The 22,423-nt window shown below is 42.6% G+C and overlaps 1 protein-coding gene across 1 annotated transcript in view; it reads right to left on the bottom strand.

Moving 5' to 3' along the window:
• The window catches only part of PTPN22 (protein tyrosine phosphatase non-receptor type 22), a 533,173-nt gene that overhangs the window by 62,916 nt on the left and 447,834 nt on the right, over positions 1-22,423 (bottom strand). Inside the window, exon 21 of the mRNA XM_078644425.1 lies at positions 4,618-4,648. Within this exon, the coding sequence (XP_078500551.1) occupies positions 4,618-4,648 (31 nt within the window). The remainder of the gene's footprint in view (positions 1-4,617; positions 4,649-22,423) is intronic.

The following is a 22,423-nucleotide window of genomic DNA, read 5'->3' as shown; positions in this document are numbered from 1 at the left end:
TCTTTCTTTGAGCAAGCGTCGCTTCTCACCAGCGCCTCTGCGCCCACCTCCCAATGTAGGAACTCTTCGGGACGCCATGACCCGACCCTGGGGTATACAGAATGAAACAGGGGGCTGTAAGGACTACAACAGAGGCAGAATAGTATTTAAAGTAACACACAAGACTAGTGATTAGGAGTCTGTATTGTGAGAGAGGGCCTTATATAGGAGGGGAAATTCTCGCATAGCGCTCAATGCAAAGTAAATAACCTCTAGGAGTCGGACTAACCCTGCCTGTGTGCCCTCCCCCGCTCCCCCTCCCGGGCTGTGACAGCTTCCAGGCGCGCGCACACAGCCACACCCAAGCATTTCACAGGTCTTTAAATGACCATTAGCATGTCAATAAGGCTATTTTCACCTCTCAGCGCCCCTGCAGCCCCACTCTGACTACGGCGGAAATCGCCCGGCCCCCACAGGCAGCAGAGTCTCTGAGTCGAGCTCTGGTTGCAGGCAGCCTTTAAAAAAAAAAAAAAAAACTCGGGTACGATGTCTGAAAGGTCCGCGGGCCGCCAGGGAAGGCTTGCCGGGCTGCCAGCGGCCTGCGGGCCGTACTATGAGTACCCTTGATGTAAGGTAACATATTTTATTGATTCAGTATTCTAGTCGGATCTTTTCTTTTTAATTCACAACTTCTTAATCATGTAATACATGTATTCATCAGTCACATAATTACTGTGCTATTAGCAATATTTAACATTTTAAATGTGTTTCTTACTCCTCAGGTTTTTCCTCAGATATAATAGACCATCTGACTCGGATATTGAGGAAGTGGAATGTGGTCAGGTAGAAAATCTTGAATATCTTATGTAAAAGAGAACCAATTCCAGCTGACTTTGGAAGAACAGGTTCCTGCCATTCAGGGATTTGTTCCTTCTAATATTCCCATACATTTATGTCATGTTTGTGGTCTTCACTCCATCTGAAATGTGCAGCTGGGTCTCTACTGAACATCACTAGATCCATTCTTGCCAACATTCATTGCAGATTCTGTCTTGTACCTCAGTTGTTTGAGCTTCTTATTCACAGTGCATTGCTTGTTTGTAGGATTCGTGTGGAACGGGTGTAGGAAGTTCACACAACTGAGTGAAATTTTGATGAGAACTGGGTTTTGTTTTATTCAGTGTTGGCTCAATGTAGCTTGTTGTCTTTTGGTGCTTTTGCTTAGAAGATCCCTCCCAAACAACTTTTCAAATAGATTATGGATGAACCTGTTAGTCTCTATGAGAGAAAATCTGCAAATCACAGCTTGTTTTGAGGACTGAAAACCGAAACCTCAAAATATTAGTTTGGTAATAAGTCAGGGCCTATTGGGAAAACAAAATTATTTGAGATGGTGAGATACTGACAGTCCCAGAGATACAAGATCTATGCAGATTCGATTTGGTCAGTTATCCGTGTTCGAGTTTGTTGATATGAGGTGTTGGTTACCAGTTAGAGACATTTCCACCTTTCTAGCAACAAAGTCAAGGCTTTAATTCATATTATGTTGAATTGCAGGATTCCATTTTCATGCTGAATATATGGATATTTATTACACTGATTATATGAATTATATCTGTTTGGTTATTTTCACCCATTATGATGACATTCATATATTTTCCTCTTCGGCGCTGCCGCTGCTAACCTTGGCATTAGGAGTGAGGCAAGGAACAATTCGCTAAAAGAACTCTTAGGTGCACAGTTTTTTTTTATTTGTAGCTACTTCCCCTCCCATTAGCAAATCAGCAGCAAGTAGAAGGCTGTTGAGGGGCTAGGGAAGGGACAAGGAGATACCCATGTGTGTGATATCACTTCTGCTACTTCTGCCATTTTGGTGAATCTTATTCAAATTTATGATTGCTAACTTCTTTTGAACATTTTACAACTGTTATTAGGATGCTTTGAAATGTTTCGGTAATTGCTTTCTTTCAAGTTTCCATTCTTCCTTCTACTCTCTTAATTTTGAACCAGAAATAAAGTTTAATTAAAATAATAATGATATTTCAAATTTTCCTGTTTGCACCATGTTGTGGACATAGAAGTATAGGTTTTCTTGAATCTGCCTTCATCATAAAACTGTGGACCACATTTGTATATGTCATTATGCATATCTTTCTTTTCTGGTCTGAGTCTTTGATTCTTTTTTTTTAATTATTAGAATGACTTATGTGCATGTGGTCAACACCAAATTAAAGTCAGGTTAAATAGTTTCACCCCGTTTATGCAAGGTCATTCGTATTTCATTCTTTAACTGAAGTAGTCCATTATTAAGAGCATGTGAAATTAAAGTTAAGATGACAACTTTGTGCAGAGTTGTAAACTGTGCAACTACATTCAGCTGTGAAGTTTGTCAGTTGCGTTGACTACCTTCACTTGCGTGTGAAATTTCCTGCAACAAAATGTGTTTTCACAAAACCATTTTTCAAACAAACAGGTCTTATGCAGGAGAAGTTTCATGCAAAATTTAGGCTCAGCTTATTTTTTTCTCATGCAAAACCTACTTTTACGTGATTTTCCACCATGTTGGCGAAGTTCTTCTTTGCCAATTTTGCACAACCCTAATTGGCTTTTTTATTAACTATAGCACACATATTTATTTGGGCCAAGCTTCGATCAGCAGGCTGAATCATGCCTATTAACGGACTTTGCTAGCAACAGTGCACTGGGGCCCAGGGATCTGAACCACCTACCAAATGAGGGATTAAGGTGCAGTTTTTCTTGCTCACGTTTGGTAACGGAAAAAAGTGAAAACACATTTAGTTAGCTGAATATGCTAAGAGACCAAATGCAAGTTTAGAATTAGAACAAGTGATGGGGGTGAGGGAGAGAGATGACTTTTTAATAATGTATTGAAAGAGAAAAGGTTAAGTTGGGTTATTAGTTGTGACAGAAGCGATGCTAAAAGTTGGTTGCATCACCTCTGAATGATTGATTGATTTAGGGCTAGAGAATGTTTGTAATAAAGGGGTTGGCGATTCAATCATTCTTTACTCCTGACGAGAGGCCCCAGCTTGGCAAGGTAAAGTGGACTTTACAGATGGGAAATCTTATACGTCAGATGTCAATTTGACACTGGCGTCCATTGGAAGCCAGGGTAACTCTTAAATCTGGTGTGATGTGGGCAGATGTCTCTTTCGCTGAGATGATTCAGACCATGGATTAAAATCAACTTTGATGGAGTAAGAGATGACATGAGGATGTCAGACAGAATGGCATCACCAGAGTCCAGGAGGGTTATAATTGGGGCGGGAACATTGGTTTCAGTTGGTTTCAGTTGACAAATCTTCATTTTCTGTTGGGAGTCCACGAAACAATTCAGCAGATTGAGCAAGATTCTTGATGTGAAATGAGAGCATGTTGGGCACGTTGTTGTCAATGATAAAAATCTCGGCCCACTCTTCAATGTATTCTATGAGAAGGTAGGGGCATCCTGGTTGGGTCTCTAATTAATCACTAAACTATGGGCTAAGCTCTCTATATCAGGGATTTCCATTCCAAAATACACCGTTAGTCCAGCACCTCAGCATATAAACTTGTGAGGAACTCAGTTCCTTACACTTTGTTTCCAACACAAGGATTCAGATTCTCACACCGTAACTCCATCATATCTAAGCATAAATTTGAGGCCTTGTGTTTATTCCCATACCCAGTCCTTCTGTTTGGAATAGAGACACAGGACATGAAATGGCTATGAAATAGATGCATCTCGTCAATTGAAGCTTAAGGGAACAAATGCTTTGGTTCCTTTACTTCCTTAAAACCTATTGGTAACATATTTTTTTTCCTGATATTTTTGTTTTTAGTGAGCAACACAAGTGAGAAGGTAGATCTTCTAGAGGCACTCATGTGCTAGGCTGCTCATGCAGGTAATCACTTATTATGTTTACTGTTAATGTTGCTAACATCTCAGGCAGAAATATATAAAATTGGCATAGCATACATGTGTGTGTGTACACGTGCACATGTATGTGCACATATTCCCGTAATAATTGACAACATTTAGCAAGGCTTTTTAATTAATAGAATTTACTAACCCTTGCTAGGGTTGCTCGTTCAACATTTTGTTTCCAGGGCTCAGTTAGTGCTGGTGGCTGCCAATGGTGGGCACTGTCACCCATTATAGGTTACTAGGATTTATTTTTCTTCATCAGACTTTCACCAGAACAAGAGAGAGAAACATATAAATGGGATTAAGGAAAAGAAAGGGAAGGAAAATAGGTATGAAACAGAGATGAAACCTGCCCGAGTGCTATTAGGGACATGAAGTTTAGGGTGGTGGAAGAAAGAAGCATAAAGTGGATTTAGGATTAGTCGACATTAGGCTATCTAGGCATTCAGCTCTTTCACCAATTTTTGGTGTTTTTGAAACAAAGCACTGTTGTTTTTTTTCTGCATAAACTCCTACAGATTCTTAGTACATATTCTTAGTAACAGAAGCCAAGTGATATATCATGAGCGGGTGCAGTGGTTTTCAGAGTACTGGTCAAGTCAATGTTATGGTTATAGTTAAAGATATTTTTTCTCCAAATAGATACAAAAGCACTCTATACATGTTTTTTTATTGTTTTATTATATGAACACAAATTTTAAAACATTTACCTTTTTTCAAAGTTCGCAACACTTTCAAGCTCTAGAAAATAAAAGACATGTTTAGTTCATCAATAGTTGTATCTAACACCTTTCATGCCCACCCCACTCCTCATCTGAGGCAATTCTCTCAGCTGCATTCTTGCTTTCAGTCTGCTCCCCTGAACATTCCTACTGGCCTCCTAAAGTAAGTTCCTTACATGGCCTAACACATTTATGAACCCATTTAACATTTGCCTTACTATCTCTTTTGTTTTCAGGCCACATTTCGGAATTAGAATAAGTAGTATGTGTTTCTTTTAATATTTTTGTTGAATTAAAGAAAGGGGCACATTTCTTTTACGTAAAACACTGAAAATATAATACTGTAACATCTCTGATATCGGATAGCATTGTAACATAACAGGTCTCAATTATTTCCATATGTTTGTCTCCAATGAATACCACCAGGAACATGAAGAACAAGTGGGGACAGGGAAAATAGGCGAGAGAAAATGGTAATAAGATGGCAGCATTTCCTCATGCAAAATTAAGCCCTGTATTATTTCTATCATAGCACTTTAAATGCTCAATTTGCCTCATTAATGGGATTCTAATCATGATTTCAGGTATATTCTCTTAATTGTCAGTTTTTAAGATCTATTAATTTTACAGGAATCAGTCATTTAACATTCTGAGTGCACTTTGGTTCAGCCCTCTCCTCTCTTTGAATGCATTTCAGCTTCTGGATGCTTGCTACACAGCCAATTTTTTTTTTAATTTGCTAAATTACTGTTTTGCCAAAAGCACCCCATTTTGTTTAGCTTCAACGCATTCTTCAACACTCTGTCATTGCAGCAAAAAACATATGAGCAGAACAGACCATTTAAAAAAATGGGGACCGTTTCTGTTTCAGGCAATCATAACCTGGGGCATACACAAGATGGGTCCCTAGGCATGAGGCTCTGCTCCTCCCCGGGACTTTACATGGGTTATTTGCAGCCTTCAGCCACATTCGATGAGTTTACCTTATGTTCCTATAAGGGGAAGTCTCCGGCGTCCTGGAGACATTTTGCCCTGCGTGAATGCCTTCTTTCTTTCTTCTTCTCAAATGAGCGAATTATGCAGCTTGGACCGTAACATTTTGATTTTTACCACGTTGGGAGAGTTTCGCTCAGACAGTCTCTGGCAGCAATGTATAAACTGCGCAACATTGAATCTTAGCTTCTAATTTCTTCGATACGCTCCCAATTTACTTTGCTGCTGTTTCTTCAGCTAATTGTTTAGCTTATCCCTTTGGCTTTTAACAACAATATGGCTATGTATTAATTATATGAGAAACAAGGGCTTTGCCTCAGCATGTCCAGGATGAGATATCCTAGCTCAGCGTATCATTAACAGGGCGTTTGTGCCCTTTAACCTACTCTTAGTTGGATATCAGCTTCTTCTATGGGCAGAATTAAAAAATTCGAAATTTTGGGGTGGGTCTTGAGCACACCTGTTTTCTATTTTTTATTTAGAAATTCTGCTGTTTGTTGCAGTTATTGTCCTGCTTTTGCGTGCAGCTTGGTAACTCTGGGCTGCCTAACCCTGAGCCTATCAAAGCTATTGAAGATTGGTTGTGACACTATCTCAACCATACCAGGCGCACAGCCATTAATTGCGTAATTCCCCCTCTACAAAAATTCTTCCTTTTCAAACTGAATGCTTAATTCGCATATTTATTCCGGAACCTTGTTCCACATGAATTATTTCAAATTATATATTGTTGCATTTGCTTAGTTTGAACATAACGACTTGCATTATACACAAATTCATATTTTCAGGATCTTTTCAAAAGACATCTTATAACAAAAATGCATTCATAACAATTTATCGACGATTGTTGATGAAGTTGGCCCGATGCATTTCGGGACCAGTGTCCCTTCTTCAGGGGCCTCTGCGGAAGAAAATAATATGCCTATTACTCACTGTATACTATTTACACTTTCGCCACTACTCAGTCTTGAGCGTCTAGCTCCTTGATTATCATCAATTACTGTGTTCAAACGCATATCATGTAACAATGCACAGAATCATGTATTCAATTCATGGTAAGTAGCTTGTGCAGAATACTGACATTCATAATGATTGTTAAATGGCCTCTTGTGATAACAGCGCCTCAAAAGTAGTTAGACAAGCAGTTTTTCACATAGTTAATAAGACTCACTCACGTGTATGTAAACCGTCTGCGTGGACTTCACTATGAATGCGAAAGACGCTCAGCCTTAACACTGCTCTGTGAAAAATAACAAACATGTCCATAAGGGACTGTGTCGTGTCGTGCTCTGAATCATTGTAAAAGCCAGGAAAAACAAAAAGTTACCTGCACTTCTAATTAGCAAACGAAGTGTCGGAGAAAATATCTGTAATGACAATAGGGGACCCGTGTTACACACCGGTTGAGGAAAAACTGTCTAACGTGGCAATATTCGATCTTAAAAACGAGCCTGCTTACCCGCGATTAACCGGAACGTTTTCAAAAGGGTCCTGCTCAGCTGTGCCTTGCGGTCACAGTGAGAAGAATCCCCGATACTTTAAAAGAACGCGATGATGGAGGGTGATGACAAGCGAAAACGGACTGTGCACAAAATGTGTCGGCCATATTGAACCGGGGTGATTTCCAGTTAACACCGCTGAGATGGCGAGTAAAACCTAGCTACTCTAGAGATAAAGAGTTTCAAAGGACTACTGATACCGTTTATAATAGTAACTGGATCAACAAAACTAAATAAAATAAAATAAATTAAATAAACGTGGGTATGATTGAACCGGTGTAAAACCCTATTGAACCTGTATAATTAAGATCGAATATTGCCACGTTAGACAGTTTTTCCTCAACCGGTGTGTAACACGGGTCCCCTATTGTCATTACAGATATTTTCTCCGACACTTCGTTTGCTAATTAGAAGTGCAGGTAACTTTTTGTTTTTCCTGGCTTTTACAAGGATTCAGAGCACGACACGACACAGTCCCTTATGGACATGTTTGTTATTTTTCACAGAGCAGTGTTAAGGCTGAGCGTCTTTCGCATTCATAGTGAAGTCCACGCAGACGGTTTACATACACGTGAGTGAGTCTTATTAACTATGTGAAAAACTGCTTGTCTAACTACTTTTGAGGCGCTGTTATCACAAGAGGCCATTTAACAATCATTATGAATGTCAGTATTCTGCACAAGCTACTTACCATGAATTGAATACATGATTCTGTGCATTGTTACATGATATGCGTTTGAACACAGTAATTGATGATAATCAAGGAGCTAGACGCTCAAGACTGAGTAGTGGCGAAAGTGTAAATAGTATACAGTGAGTAATAGGCATATTATTTTCTTCCGCAGAGGCCCCTGAAGAAGGGACACTGGTCCCGAAATGCATCGGGCCAACTTCATCAACAATCGTCGATAAATTGTTATGAATGCATTTTTGTTATAAGATGTCTTTTGAAAAGATCCTGAAAATATGAATTTGTGTATAATGCAAGTCGTTATGTTCAAACTAAGCAAATGCAACAATATATAATTTGAAATAATTCATGTGGAACAAGGTTCCGGAATAAATATGCGAATTAAGCATTCAGTTTGAAAAGGAAGAATTTTTGTAGAGGGGGAATTACGCAATTAATGGCTGTGCGCCTGGTATGGTTGAGATAGTGTCACAACCAATCTTCAATAGAATTAAAAAATTAACATTTTCCAGGAAGAATACTTCTATTAAGATATTAGACTCAGTACTGTTGCTGGAGAGTCTTGCTTGAATCCTGATGGTGCAGTGAGCAAGGGACTCATGTCCATCACCACCCCCTTTATGAATCGTTTTGGCCACCACAAGTGTGGAAGGGTATGCTCAGATGTGAGTCCCTTGCTCACTGCACCATCAGGATTCAAGCAAGCCGGGCCGAAGACGGCTGTAATGCCAGAAACCGGTCCCCGGAAGCTTGTTTCCTTTCCAGTAAAGAATTGGCTTGGTAGTTTGGTCTGCCCTGTTCCCATGATGCACTGGGCCAGGGTCAGACTAATTTGCATGTAGCCAGGTTCTGAGCTGGGATGGTGCAGTGAGCTAAAAAACGGTGATGGATCAAGCCCTGATCTTTTGACTGGGTAGGAGTGTTCTGCTTAATTCAGATACTCTGTCCATCACCACCCCCTTTATGAATCGTTTTGGCCACCACAAGTGTGGAAGGGTATGCTCAGATGTGAGTCCCTTGCTCACTGCACCATCAGGATTCAAGCAAGCCGGGCCGAAGACGTCTGTAATGCCAGAAACCGGTCCCCGGAAGCTTGTTTCCTTTCCAGTAAAGAATTGGCTTGGTAGTTTGGTCTGCCCTGTTCCCATGATGCACTGGGCCAGGGTCAGACTAATTTGCATGTAGCCAGGTTCTGAGCTGGGATGGTGCAGTGAGCTAAAAAACGGTGATGGATCAAGCCCTGATCTTTTGACTGGGTAGGAGTGTTCTGCTTAATTCAGATACTCTGTCCATCACCACCCCCTTTATGAATCGTTTTGGCCACAACAAGTGTGGAAGGGTATGCTCAGATGTGAGTCCCTTGCTCACTGCACCATCAGGTTTCAAGCAAGCCGGGCCGAAGACGGCTGTAATGCCAGAAACCGGTCCCCGGAAGCTTGTTTCCTTTCCAGTAAAGAATTGGCTTGGTAGTTTGGTCTGCCCTGTTCCCATGATGCACTGGGCCAGGGTCAGACTAATTTGCATGTAGCCAGGTTCTGAGCTGGGATGGTGCAGTGAGCTAAAAAATGGTGATGGATCAAGCCCTGATCTTTTGACTTGGTAGGAGTGTTCTGCTTAATTCAGATACTCTGTCCATCACCACCCCCTTTATGAATTGTTTTGGCCACCACAAGTGTGGAAGGGTATGCTCAGATGTGAGTCCCTTGCTCACTGCACCATCAGGATTCAAGCAAGCCGGGCCAAAACCGGCTGTAATGCCAGAAACCGGTCCCCGGAAGCTTGTTTCCTTTCCAGTAAAGAATTGGCTTGGTAGTTTGGTCTGCCCTGTTCCCATGATGCACTGGGCCTGGGTCAGACTAATTTGCATGTAGCCAGGTTCTGAGCTGGGATGGTGCAGTGAGCTAAAAAACGGTGATGGATCAAGCCCTGATCTTTTGACTGGGTAGGAGTGTCTGCTTAATTCAGATACTCTGTCCATCACCACCCCCTTTATGAATCGTTTTGGCCACCACAAGTGTGGAAGGGTATGCTCAGATGTGAGTCCCTTGCTCACTGCACCATCAGGATTCAAGCAAACCGGGCCGAAGACGGCTGTAATGCCAGAAACCGGTCCCCGGAAGCTTGTTTCCTTTCCAGTAAAGAATTGGCTTGGTAGTTTGGTCTGCCCTGTTCCCATGATACACTGGGCCAGGGTCAGACTAATTTGCATGTAGCCAGGTTCTGAGCTGGGATGGTGCAGTGAGCTAAAAAACGGTGATGGATCAAGCCCTGATCTTTTGACTGGGTAGGAGTGTTCTGCTTAATTCAGATACTCTGTCCATCACCACCCCCTTTATGAATTATTACTTAATTGAAGTCAGCTCAAACAAGACCCCCGTTCTCGAGATAATACCTCCACTCTTGTTTCTTTAGGAATTGTGTCAGAAGAAATTAGAGCCCTAAGACCTTTCATTGAGGATACTAATACACGGATTCAAACCCTTGATGATAAATGGTAATCTATGGAATCTAGACTAACATTGGTGGAGGAACGTGTCATTGATGTTCAAGATGAAACAACTAAAATTGCAGCCTTGGAGAAAGATATCCTCACGTTGAAAAAACACTAAGACAATCTTGAGAACAGAAACAGATATAATAATTTATGAATCTATGGTCTTCCTGAGGGCATTGAAGGCAAGAATCCTGTGACCTGCTTTACCTATTTCTGGCAAAACGTCTCGAATTACCTTCCACCACCACATTGAACATCCAATGAGCATACTCATTAGGTCCTAGTTTATCTTTTTTGCCAACTCCTGTTAAATCTTATGGAGTGATTATTTTGCTCCTGGAGTTCACAGATCTCTTGAAAATCCTAAATGCATCAAAGTCTAAGAAACAACTTATGTGGTCCAGTGCAAAGTTATTTATTTCACAGGATGTCTCCTCAGTCACAGCTAACAGGAGGAAAAACAGGATGAAAGACTTTCTTAATCTCTGTCCGGCGCTCTGTGCCGCGGGAACTTGATATGGTTTGTTTCACCCCTGCATCTTCAAAGTTACAGAAAAGAATAGGACAATTTCATATGATGATCCAGCCAAACTTAGAAACTTTATTCACTCTCATTCAACTCACTCAGCACAGCAGGCCCGTCCTCATGTTGAGACCTTCGGTAATGTTTGAATACAGTCCTAACTAATATCATTCTTTCCACAGTTGTTACTTATGGCTGTTGTCTTCTTTTTGCTCACTCTCTTTTCTTTTTATATTCTTTTTCAGTTGATTAAGAAGGTTCTTGTTTCTCTTTTTTCTATGTCCATAGCCATTTTGTAGATGCAATGAGATTGTGCTATCCTTCCTTAAAAGAGTTCTCATTTTACTCCCCTCTGCCTGGCACTTTTATACAATTACATCACAGCAAGTCCCTGTCACAAAACCTTGTTAATTCTACTATTGAGCATATTGTTATTTCTGATCATGCCCCAGTTGTGGCTGATATGGCGTTAACCCCAGCACATCCCAAATCCAGTAGATGGAAGTTTAGTAATTTGCTCTTACAGTACCCAGTTTTCTCTACCTCTTTCACTTCTCTTTTCGATAAATTTTTCCCCTTAATGCGAGATCAGATGTATCTCCCCAATTACTGTGGGACACTTTTAAAGCTGATGCTCATGGTTTTATAATTGATTTTGTTTAAAAAAAATTGAAACAATTTGCCAAACATGACAAGTCCGTATTGTCTAAGATTAAGCACCTAGAGTACCAATTCCATACTTCTCCATTGGATTCTAACTTACTTGAACTTTTTCATGCTAAAATCCAGTTTATTAAAATAACTAGGAATAATGCCTCTTCCATATTACTGTAGTGCTTGTTACTATGGAGAATGCAACAAAGTGTGAAAACTCCTAGCTAATTATCTAAAAACCTGAAAACAATGCAACATAATAGATTCCATTCAATTTTCTGATGCGAAACAGATGTCCAAAGATCAATATATTTTACAGGAATTGGTGAAGTTCTATCAGAATGTATATACTCCAGAATCCCCTGCTTAGTATTATAGAGGCATACCTAAAGGATAGTAACCTTCCTACCCATGTTGCCATTATTGTCTCTTCTCTTGAACATGACCTATCACTTTCAGAAATTCTCAAAGCTCTCAATTGGCTCAAAAAGGATAAAACTCCCAGACTGGATGGATTCATGGTTGAGTTTTATTCACATAGTTCCAATATTCTGCTTTCTAAACATCTACAGCTCTTTCAATTTTTTTACTCTTCAAGTTCTGTCAGTGGTATTTTTCAGTTGAGACCCTACACAGTGAAAAAACTATAGGCCTATATCCCTCATTAATGTAGATTACAAAATCTTTGCCAAGTTAATTGATTTACGTCTCAAACCTATTTTACCAACTAGATAGGCAAGGAGCAATCAGGTTGTGTTAAGGGTAGACTGACCACAGACAACGCTAGATTCTGTTTTAATTTATTAAATAAAGTATCATCTCTTTCTTACCCGTTTGCCTCTGTAGCTATTGATGCAGAAAAAGCATTTGATAGAGTTGACTGTTATTTTTTTACTTAAATCTCTTACTTGCCATGGATGTGGACCTAATATTATCTCTCTTATTTCTCTCTTATGTAAGGCACCCAGAGCTTCTGTATTGGTTAATGGACAAATCTCCCAGTATTGTCCTTTACAAAGAGGTGTTCAGCAGGGTTGCCCTCTATCTCCACTTTTGTTTTAAACCTCAAACCTTTTTTCAAGAATTCGTAATAACAATTTAATAACAGGATTTCATTATGAAGATAAACACTTGAAACTCTCAGCATATGCAGACAACATTCTTCTTTTCCCAGTTTACATTCCTCATACATAAAAGAAAATAGATTCTTTACTTTCTACTTTTCTTAGTTATTAGAAAATATCTAGAATTTCCCTTTCACATCTGAAAAAGGGTATTCAGAACAAGGGGCAAATTTACTAGATTTTCAGACCTATCATAAATCTTTTCCTTTGTGACAAGCTTCATTTGATATTGAGCAAGTCTTACTTGCACCGTTCTCTCTGAGAGAAATTCTCCCTTTTTTCTTCAAAAAATTTGACTACATCTTTTTTACCTTTATTCAATTACACTTCTAATATACTAAGGCCCCATTTCCAAAACCAGACCATTTCTTGTGATTCTTCCTTTCAATCTCCCTTCTGTTACAATCATCTTATCACCATAAAGAAATAGGCCCCTGTATTGGAAATCTTGGAGATTTTGTTGTTTGGCAAGGCAGAACAACTGTGGAGCGCGGACTGGTGTCCGTCAGAATTAGGAGAATCACCTGCCCCAAGAGGGTGGGCTAAGAACATAGGAGTCAGAATTGACAATAAGCTTTAAATGGAAGAGCAGGTGAAAAGTCTTGCAGGGACCTGTTATGGGACCATGCAGTTACTTAGAAAGATCTTTCCCTGGATTCCATTGAACGCTAGAAAAACTCTCATTCAGTCGCTTCCTATTAGTCGCCTTTATTACAGCAATTCCTTGTTGGTAGGAATTAGGGAAGACCTGCTATATAAGCTGCAGGTGGTGCAAAACACCGCAGCCCGTCTTCCCCTTAACAAACAAGCAAGAACCCCTTCCCTCCCTCTCCTTCATCATCTGCATTGGCTTCTTGTAAGGAAACGAGTCATCTTCAAGTTACTTTGCTTGGTCTTTAAGTCCCTGCATGGTACAGGCCCTGCTTACCTGACTGATAACATTGGACGCTATCAACCTAGATGACAACTTAGGTCCAGTAATCGCAGCCTCTTCTGTAGGACAACATTCAAAGAATGACTGGACAACAACACCCACAACAGCAAGGAACTCTAAAGCATCGTCAAAGAGCTCTCCAACCCCAGCGCCGGAAAAATCGACTTCACACCCTCGCAAGACCTCTGCGACTCACTCGCCTCATTCTTCCACCGCAAGATCGCCGACATACACAACAGGTTTGGCGCACAGACCACGCACCCAACCACCGAACCAACGCCCCGCACCACCACCCTCTGCAACTGGGCCCCGGTCAGCACCGAAGACACCACCCGCACGATGAACATCATCCACTCCGGCTCCCCTACCTGCTTCCCTACCGACCCCTGCCCCCACCACGTCTTCAACAAGGCCGGCTCCATCATCGCACCCCAACTCCGGGACATCAACAACATCTCCTTCACCACTGCCACCTTCCCGGAGAGCTGGAAGCATGCCAAACTCAGCGCCCTCCTGAAGAAACCAACAGCGGACCCCACCGACCTCAAGAATTTCCGCCCCATCTCGCTCCTACCTTTACCTGCCAAAGTCATTGAGAAGACCGTCAACAAACAGCTCACCGCCTTCCTCGAGACAAACGGATCCCTCGACCCCTCACAGTCCGGTTTCTGAGCTAACCACAGCACCGAGATCGCCCTCATCGCAGCCACCGACGACATTAGATCCCTGCTTGATAGCGGCGAAACAGCTGCCCTCATCCTCCTGGACCTCTCTGCAGCGTTCAACACAGTATGCCACCGCACACTAATACAGCGCCTCAGCAACACCGGAATCCAAGAGAAGGCACTGGAGTGGATCATCTCGTTCCTCGCTGGAAGAACCCAGAGAGTCCGCCTCCCCCCGTTCCTATCCGCGGCCACCGAAGTCATCTGCGGCGTACCTCAAGGATCCTCACTCAGCCCGCCCTCTTCAATGTCTACATGAGCCCCCTCGCAGCCATCGCACGCCAACACAACCTGAACCTCATTTCCTATACCGATGACACCCAGCTGATCCTCTCCCTCACCAACGCCCCCGCCACCGCCAGAGCCAACCTACACGAAGGAATGAAAGACGTCGCCGAGTGGATGAAGAACAGCCGCCTGAAACTGAACTCAGACAAGACGGAAGTCCTCAACCTGGGATCATCCCCCTCCGCCTGGGATGACTCCTGGTGGCCCCCCGCCCTGGGCACCACCCCCAAGCCTACGGACCACGCACGAAACCTGGGTTTCATCCTGGACTCCTCCCTCTCGATGACCAAACAAGTCAACGCCGTCTCGTCATCCTGTTTTAACACCCTGCGCATGCTCCGAAAGATCTTCCGATGGATCCCCACCGAAACCAGGAAGACGGTCACCCAGGCCCTCGTCACCAGCTGGCTGGACTACGGGAACACCCTCTACGCTGGAACCACAGCCAAACTACAGAAAACACTCCAGCGCATACAGAACGCCTCCGCACGACTCATCCTGGACATCCCGCGCCACGACCACATCTCTACCCACTGGAGAGACCTGCACTGGCTCCCCGTCAGCAAAAGGATCATGTTCAGACTCCTCACCCACGCACACAAGGCTCTCCACGACCTGGGCCCCAAGTACCTCAACAGCCGCCTCAAGTTCTACACGCCCACCCGCCAGCTGCGATCGACCAGCCTGGCCCTTGCCGCCGTCCCATGCATTTCGCAGAACCACCGAGTGAGGAAGATCCTTCTCCTACCTGGCGGCCAAGACATGGAACTCCCTCCCCATCCACTTGCGGCTGACCCAGGACCATCTCTCCTTCAGGAAGCAACTCAAGACCTGGCTTTTCGAGCAGTAATGGACCCCTCCCCACCCAGCGCCTTGAGACCCTAGCGGGTGAGTAGCGCGCTTTATAAATCTGTTTATTTGATTTGATTTGATTTAGCAGGAGAATTAGGAAAGTGAAAATGGTGGGTCATACGTTCTCTTACCTGGCCGCTAAACATTGGAACGAGTTCCCAGAACATATCCGTGCCTGCCCAAATCTCCCACAGTTCAAAAAGTTGCTTAAGAACTGGCTATTCTAATGAAAAATATTATATTTCACTTTACATCTGCCTCCTTCTCGGGCGCCGTGAGATCCCCCTGGGGATGATTTGTGCACCTTATAAATGAGTCAAATAAATAAATAAATATGGATTCACCACTTATTTATTGGTTCTAATCCTTACTCCTTTCCTCAATTTTGAGCAACTTTTCAGTGTCCTCAATCTTTGTGGCATAAATTCACTTTTTTTATTGATATCATTTTGGAAACTCTTCATTCACTCCCTTCCAATCCTGCACCCTTTCCACTGTTTTCCTCGCTAATCAGATTACTAGCTTCCACCCCTAAAGCTTCTCTTATTTATACATTTTTTCTCTGCCCAGATATGTCTAGGGTTAAAACTAAAATAGAACGCCAATGGGGAGCTGATTTGGGATGTGCTCGGCCAGTCTCCTTCTGGAATAAAATTTGGACTGGAGTCTTTGAAATTTCTAGAATGGCTTCCACTACCTAATCATTTCTCTTTCTATATCACAGATTATATTATACCCCAGCTTCTATTGCAAAATTCTCCAGCACTACTAATAGCACTTCTTTTTTATGTCCTCCACAGTGTCTTTCTGGAAAAGGTTTGGTCACAAATTACAAGAATTGTTGATATGCTATGTACTATGCCTCCAATATTACTTTTTCTATGTAGCCTACATGATGTGCCATGTGAAATGTTATTAAGAATGGATTGTTTAACCTTATGTTAACTTTAGCTATTCAGCAAGTTCACTCAATTGGAAATGCTCCTCTAATATTGTATTTAAAGCTCAGTGATTTCATGCTTGTCACTATCATTGGTCAGATACAGCTTTTGCTTCACTTTGTATGCCACATTTAAGTACAGAATTGTATTGAATACCTTTCACAAACTTTTTAGACAAAATAGCTGTGCAAAATACTCATTCTATGCTTTCTGAAAATTTTAACCCTCCATGAACTTTTATTTTCTCTGTTTAGTCTTAATCAATTTTTCTTATCATTTTTTCTCTTTTTAAAATGGATTCTTATTACTACTTTTTAAAATTTTGTGATCAGTCTTCATTCTTCTCTCTTGTACTCTCTCTTTTCCTCTCTCTTTCTTTCTTCCCTGATGATAATTGTAAAATGTAAACAAGTGTAGTATTGTTTCAAGTTTACTAATCTTGTTGGCTTAGTTTATATTCTGTTGCACTTAATTTTTCTTGTGTATGCCTTTATTAAAAAAAAAGCTGATTAAACATAAACAAGAAATCATAACCTCCAGAGTGCTGCTGTCTAGTATGATGCATTTTCTTATCTGGACTGGATGGACTTTCAACTCTGCTTAAAGTGCTTAAAGGTAACTGAGTTTATGGGTAAGTAAGACATTGAGAAATGTCCATCGAAATTACTTTATGAAGAAGGGTATGGAACCAAACAGAATGGATGCACCCAGGTGGAGTGCTGTTCCTATGACATTTCTCTCAAGCTTATTCAGGTAGGTGATGCAGCCTTAAGTCAGGCTAGACAGGCATAGCCCAGTTTGAGGGATAAGGGCAAGGTTTCAAGTATAAAAGATTAGGTCAGGGGCAGTTTGAGCTCATACTTGAGCTGTGATCCTGTGGGGTGGCTTTACAGTTAGGTTTTCCTTTCCCGGTCAGACATGTTGTGCAGTGTGTGGCTGTAGTTGGAAAAAATTCCTGATCCGTTAAGGTTGCGGATTTGATGAAGTGAGATTAGCTCAGGCGTGGGTAGGCCTTGTGAGTCCTAGAAAGGGGGAAGCTGGTGGAGTTGCAGCTATGGTGCTGGCATGCTTGCTGCCCCGTGGGAGGTCAAAAAAGTGGGGAGTTCCGCTGCAGATGCTGTAGCAAGGTGGGTAAAGTAGATGAGACATTGCTGCTTGTCGTGCAGCAGAAGGTGATCACATTACCATTGGGCACAAGCAGGGAGGCTTGGCCCTGTATGGCGTTGAACCTATGAAGCCAATCCAAGGCATCAGCAAGCAACTCTGATGAGTCTGCATGCCTTGAAGGAATAAGCCCCACTGTAGATCGTATGTACTTGGCATTATGGAGTGACAGAGGTGGTGCTGGAGCTGCAAGTAGGCGAGAACGTTCCCATTTTAGAGTACAAAGCAGAAGGTATCAGCATGGAAACCTTTGGCATCTCTGTATCTGGAGAGGTAGTAAAGTTAACAGGAGGTAAGTGGAGTGCAGTTAAGGGACTGTTGGGAAGGTCATGTAGCAGTGACTGGGGAAAGAAGAAGGAAAGAGATCGATTGGCATTGGGGGAGACAGAGGATGGAAACTAAGAGAAATGACACCCAAAACAGTCTATAGCCATATTAAACTTGTGGCTACTATCGAACATGAAGAAAATGAGATTAATGTGGCCAAGAGTGATAAAGGACTGAGTAAAAAGGAGCCTGAGAGAAACAAAAAAAAGGATGTGGGAATGGCGGGAGATGCTAAGAGGAGTTAGAATAGCAAAAATGTAAACAAACAAATGAAAGAAGAGGAGAAATAAGAGAGCAAGTATTTCAGAAAAAAAGTTACAATATATGGGTGCTGTAATCGCTTCAATGGCTACTCACAAAATGTACAACATAGGGTTTTATTTATAGAAGAAGGACGGCAAGGAGCAGGAAGGAGAGTGGCCAGGCAGAGGAGGAGGAAGCCACGCAGTTAAGTGCCTTCTTTTTAAAATTTTAATAAATCTGCAAGGGGGGAGGGGCTGGCTAACTCCGCTCCACCATGGAGGGAGTTTTGCTTAAGCTCTGAGTTCGCAACGGATCGCAGAGTAGGCACAAATTCGCAAACTCCGCTGGCGGAGTGGAGTTACCCGCCCAGGGTTAGTCACCATGTGGCCGATGGATAGTGGACTACTTTGAAGGGTAACAACTTTTCGCATTAACAGCTATTGATGGCTCTGGCCTCTATTGGAATGGCAGGCGGTGCTCTGAGAGATGGCAGAGGTAATGGTTTCAAGAAGGGCAAAGGATCACATTTCTGGAGTTTTCCCCTTTTCAACTGGCCTGATGCTATGGGAACAAACAAATAGTAGTCACACTGGTGACTGGTCAGAAGGTGAAGGACACATGGTTTACATTTCTTGCTTGGCTGCTTGTAGTACAACATTATTTTTATGGCTAGGCACATGCCAGGTGTGAACAATAACATAGCTGGTGCTTTGTCTCATTCACAGGTGCACCAATTCTAAGGACTGCAGCATATATTTAGAAGACCACAGTTCCTTCAGATGTTTGGTCTCAAGGAGAATGATGGTGTTGCCATTGGTTGGGAGTTCAGCATACAGTCAGGCTTGGGTATAGATGTGTGAAGTGCGGTGGTAAGGCGTGGGTGTAACGGACCCAGATTATGTCAGGGATGGACTATATGGTTTAGTTTATTATTTCCATGATTAGCAAGAATATGGCTGCAATTACAATAGCAGGTACTCTACTGTAAATTGCATTCTATCAGAATTATTTCTGGGGTTACGAGCCTTCACTGGATGAATTGGGGAGAATGAGTTTGATGGTTGGGCAAAAGAGACTGGTTCAGTGAGGCCACCATGGAGACTAATAACAGCAGATTTGTTGGTTGACATGCTGGCTGATTTGGGAGAAATATGTGTTTCTGGTTATGAAGTGACGCTGTTTCACGTATGTATGGTGTTGTTCTTTTTGGAAACCTTTAGGATGTCTGGGTTGTTAAGTGGTAGAAGGAAAAGAATATCGTTTTATCCTTCTAATGGGAGGGATTTTTAAGTTGCATCCATGCCATATTTAATTTACTCATAAGTCCCTTTGAAAGTGGCACTATCTGTACCCAGGGCCTGTAAAGTAAATACTACTGGGTGGTTTGCAGCACTGATTGTGCCACTCACTTCAGAAGTCCTCTAACCATATCGCAGGCCAGCCTGTGTGTGCAGTTTATATTGCAATGTCGACGTGGCAAAAGAAACCTTTAGCCAGGCCCAAAGCTTCCCTTTTGTATACATATAATTCACCCTTAAGGTAGGCCTAGGACAACCCAGAGGGCAGGGTGAACTGTATTTAAAAGGCAACACATGTTCTGTTACGTTTTACATGTCCTGGTTGTGAAAGGCTCTTAAGTTCGTTTTTCACTACTGCAAGGTCTATCTCTCCCATTGGATAAAGTTGGGATTACATTATTACATTTTATAAGTGTAATTTCCAATTGTGATATACCCCCCAAGTATGATGTCTCTGGAATCCTAATTTAAAATCCTAACTTATACTGAAGTTGAATTTTAAATTGCAATATTGAAAAGGCCACTTTTAGAAAGTTGGCATTTTCATGCTTGGCCACTTGGTGCCTGTACCCTGTCTCTGATCACATGGCTGGGTGCAGTTGGACTTTGTGTATTCCTCCTAGACAGCCACACTCAATGGAAGTTTAGGAGTGACTTGATGCGCCATCCTGGCAGGATGAGAGGGAGGAGCTGGGAACAGCCTAACTTACACCTGAATAGGCTGCGTGCTTTCCACGCACAAAGGGCTACAATGAGTCTGGGTATAAGTACTGGACCTCAGAAATCACCACTTCAGTACATTTCTTGACCTGTGTATACTCTGCCAGCAGGAGGGACTGCTGTGCTTCTGAAGGACTGCTACTCTGCTGGTCTGCTTTCTGTGGGACTCATACTTTGCTTTCCTGACCTGCTGCTGTCTGTCTAGGGGAAAAGGAATGGACCTGCATCACTTGACCCCAGAATGACTCAAAAGTTACCTGGCGGGTCTACTGATCTGAAGGCTCAGGGACATAAACGACTTCCAGCCATGCTTCTTTCTGCACCTGGACTCTGCCAGTTGTGAGTCTACCCTGCCAAGTGGTGCCACTCCAGTCCTGGACACTGGGAAGTGGCCCTAAGGTGCTTGCCAGCAGAACTAATGCATCCTTTCTGCTGAGCGATGCAACTCCAAGCAGAACTGATGCATCTTCTTGGCTGAGCAGCCCATACTCAAGCAGAACCCACACATCACCGCTGCTGTGTGAATTTAGCCCCCCACAAAAGACTCACATTGTCGCTGTCTCCGCCATCTTGGGACTAACACATCACCTTTGGAAATGCCACTGCAGGACCCTTTACCTGGTGCAAGCTTGTGGTTCTGAAAATTCTGGACTCGCATAAATAATTCTGGACTCGAGAATTAAACTTCATCGAAACATGACGAATTTGGTGTCAAAAGACCGAGAATGATGAGTACACCATGTACAAGCATATTCGAGTGACGATTTCCCCCTGAAATCGTCATTTTCGTTCAGAACCCTCGGCTACCATTTTATGTATGGCAGCCATTTTTGTGAGTTGCCCTTTACATAGGCTTATAATCCAGCTGAATTCGATTCCACAAGGACACATACTCCGTAATCGACTTTCCTATGACCTGTGCAAGTTGGAACCATTGCCCCAGGCCGAACTCGTTAGGTCAGTTCCCCTCCCAGTGGCCGAACAAGATAGCATCAAGGCTCAACAAGCCATAAAACCATTTCAGCGTACACACCTGCCGTATCTTGCTCGCATCTGTCTCTGCTCTTTTTGCTTCACTTGCTTTATGGTGGGGAGGTGCCCGTTTTATTGGGGGTCCACCGATATCTGATGAAATGTTGGGCCTTACCGGGTGATTTGTTGTAGGCAGCACGAAGTGAAATATGGACATGTCATCATGACTCTGCTTTTTCTTTGTATTTGAAGTATGTCAATGATCTACTGTAAAACCAAGAATGTTTGCCTGAAGCTTAAAATTCTGTATAAGAAGAGAAGCCTGATTTTGTAAATTTGAGCAGTCTCCTGAGAATATACTCCCCATGTGTTGTACTTCTAGGACACTTGTTACCTTGGTTGCAGCCAATAAAATCGATCCTTGACTTCACCTAGAAGAGTCTGAGTTTATGTGGTCTAATTCAGGAAGGACTCGAGGTCTCTGGGTGTACCCTGACACCGCCGGGTTACCGGTTCTGTGCCGGTTCTTAAAAACCCGGTACCTCAGCTGGTGCCCAACGTTTGGGGCGATTCCAGTGGTACCAGCCCAGCCAGAGGTTCGTGAGGAGCTTCGTGTGAAAATTCCGGAGGACGGCCAACCACTTCATCGACCCCTGCATGTCGACGTGGTCCGAAGGTCTTTGCTGCGAGGTTCCCCGCTTCCCAACGGCTATGAAGGACTGCTGCCCTGGCTATCGCCCTGATTTGGACCCTTGAAGTTTGGTAGAGCGAAACACTAAGACGAGTCTTCTGGTGACGTCATCGATATCTCAGTTAAGTATAAGTGGAGCGTCTCCCAGTCCTTAGTTGGTCTTAGTCTTGGGTATCCTTTGGGATAATTGTTGGTACTTGCAAGCACCAAAACCGAAGGACTCGTGTATTCATGAGAAATATCGTAATCGATAATCCTTTGAAGTTTGGAACTAGACTAGAGTGCGAAGATGCCTAGTCTTAGACTTGGAAATTTGTTTTGTCTTGGTGGTAATAATAGGGACTCCCGATTGGAGGACTCATGTCCGGTTCCTCCGGTTGGAACTCCAACTTACGAGTTATATGTGAAACATGGGGTAGGCCCCATCACATACAATGAGGTGTGGATCAAATACACCAGAAAAGATGGTGTTCTAAAATGGCCCCAATATGGTAGCTTTGATACCGAAATCTTAGATAACGTTGAAGTTAAACTGTTCAAAAAGAAAGCCCGGCCGGCGATGTTTGACTCTTTCCGTCTATGGCGTAAAGAAGCCAAACAGAAGGAAATTAAATAAGAGAAGAAAAATAACAGAGAAAGGGGTATTTCCGTAATGCAAGCT

The sequence above is a fragment of the Lissotriton helveticus genome, chromosome 5_1 (genome assembly GCF_964261635.1).
Source record: "Lissotriton helveticus chromosome 5_1, aLisHel1.1, whole genome shotgun sequence".
Taxonomy (NCBI): domain Eukaryota; kingdom Metazoa; phylum Chordata; class Amphibia; order Caudata; family Salamandridae; genus Lissotriton; species Lissotriton helveticus.
The sequence above is the reverse complement of the archived record's forward strand: the minus strand, read 5'-3'. Positions and strand labels throughout refer to the sequence as shown.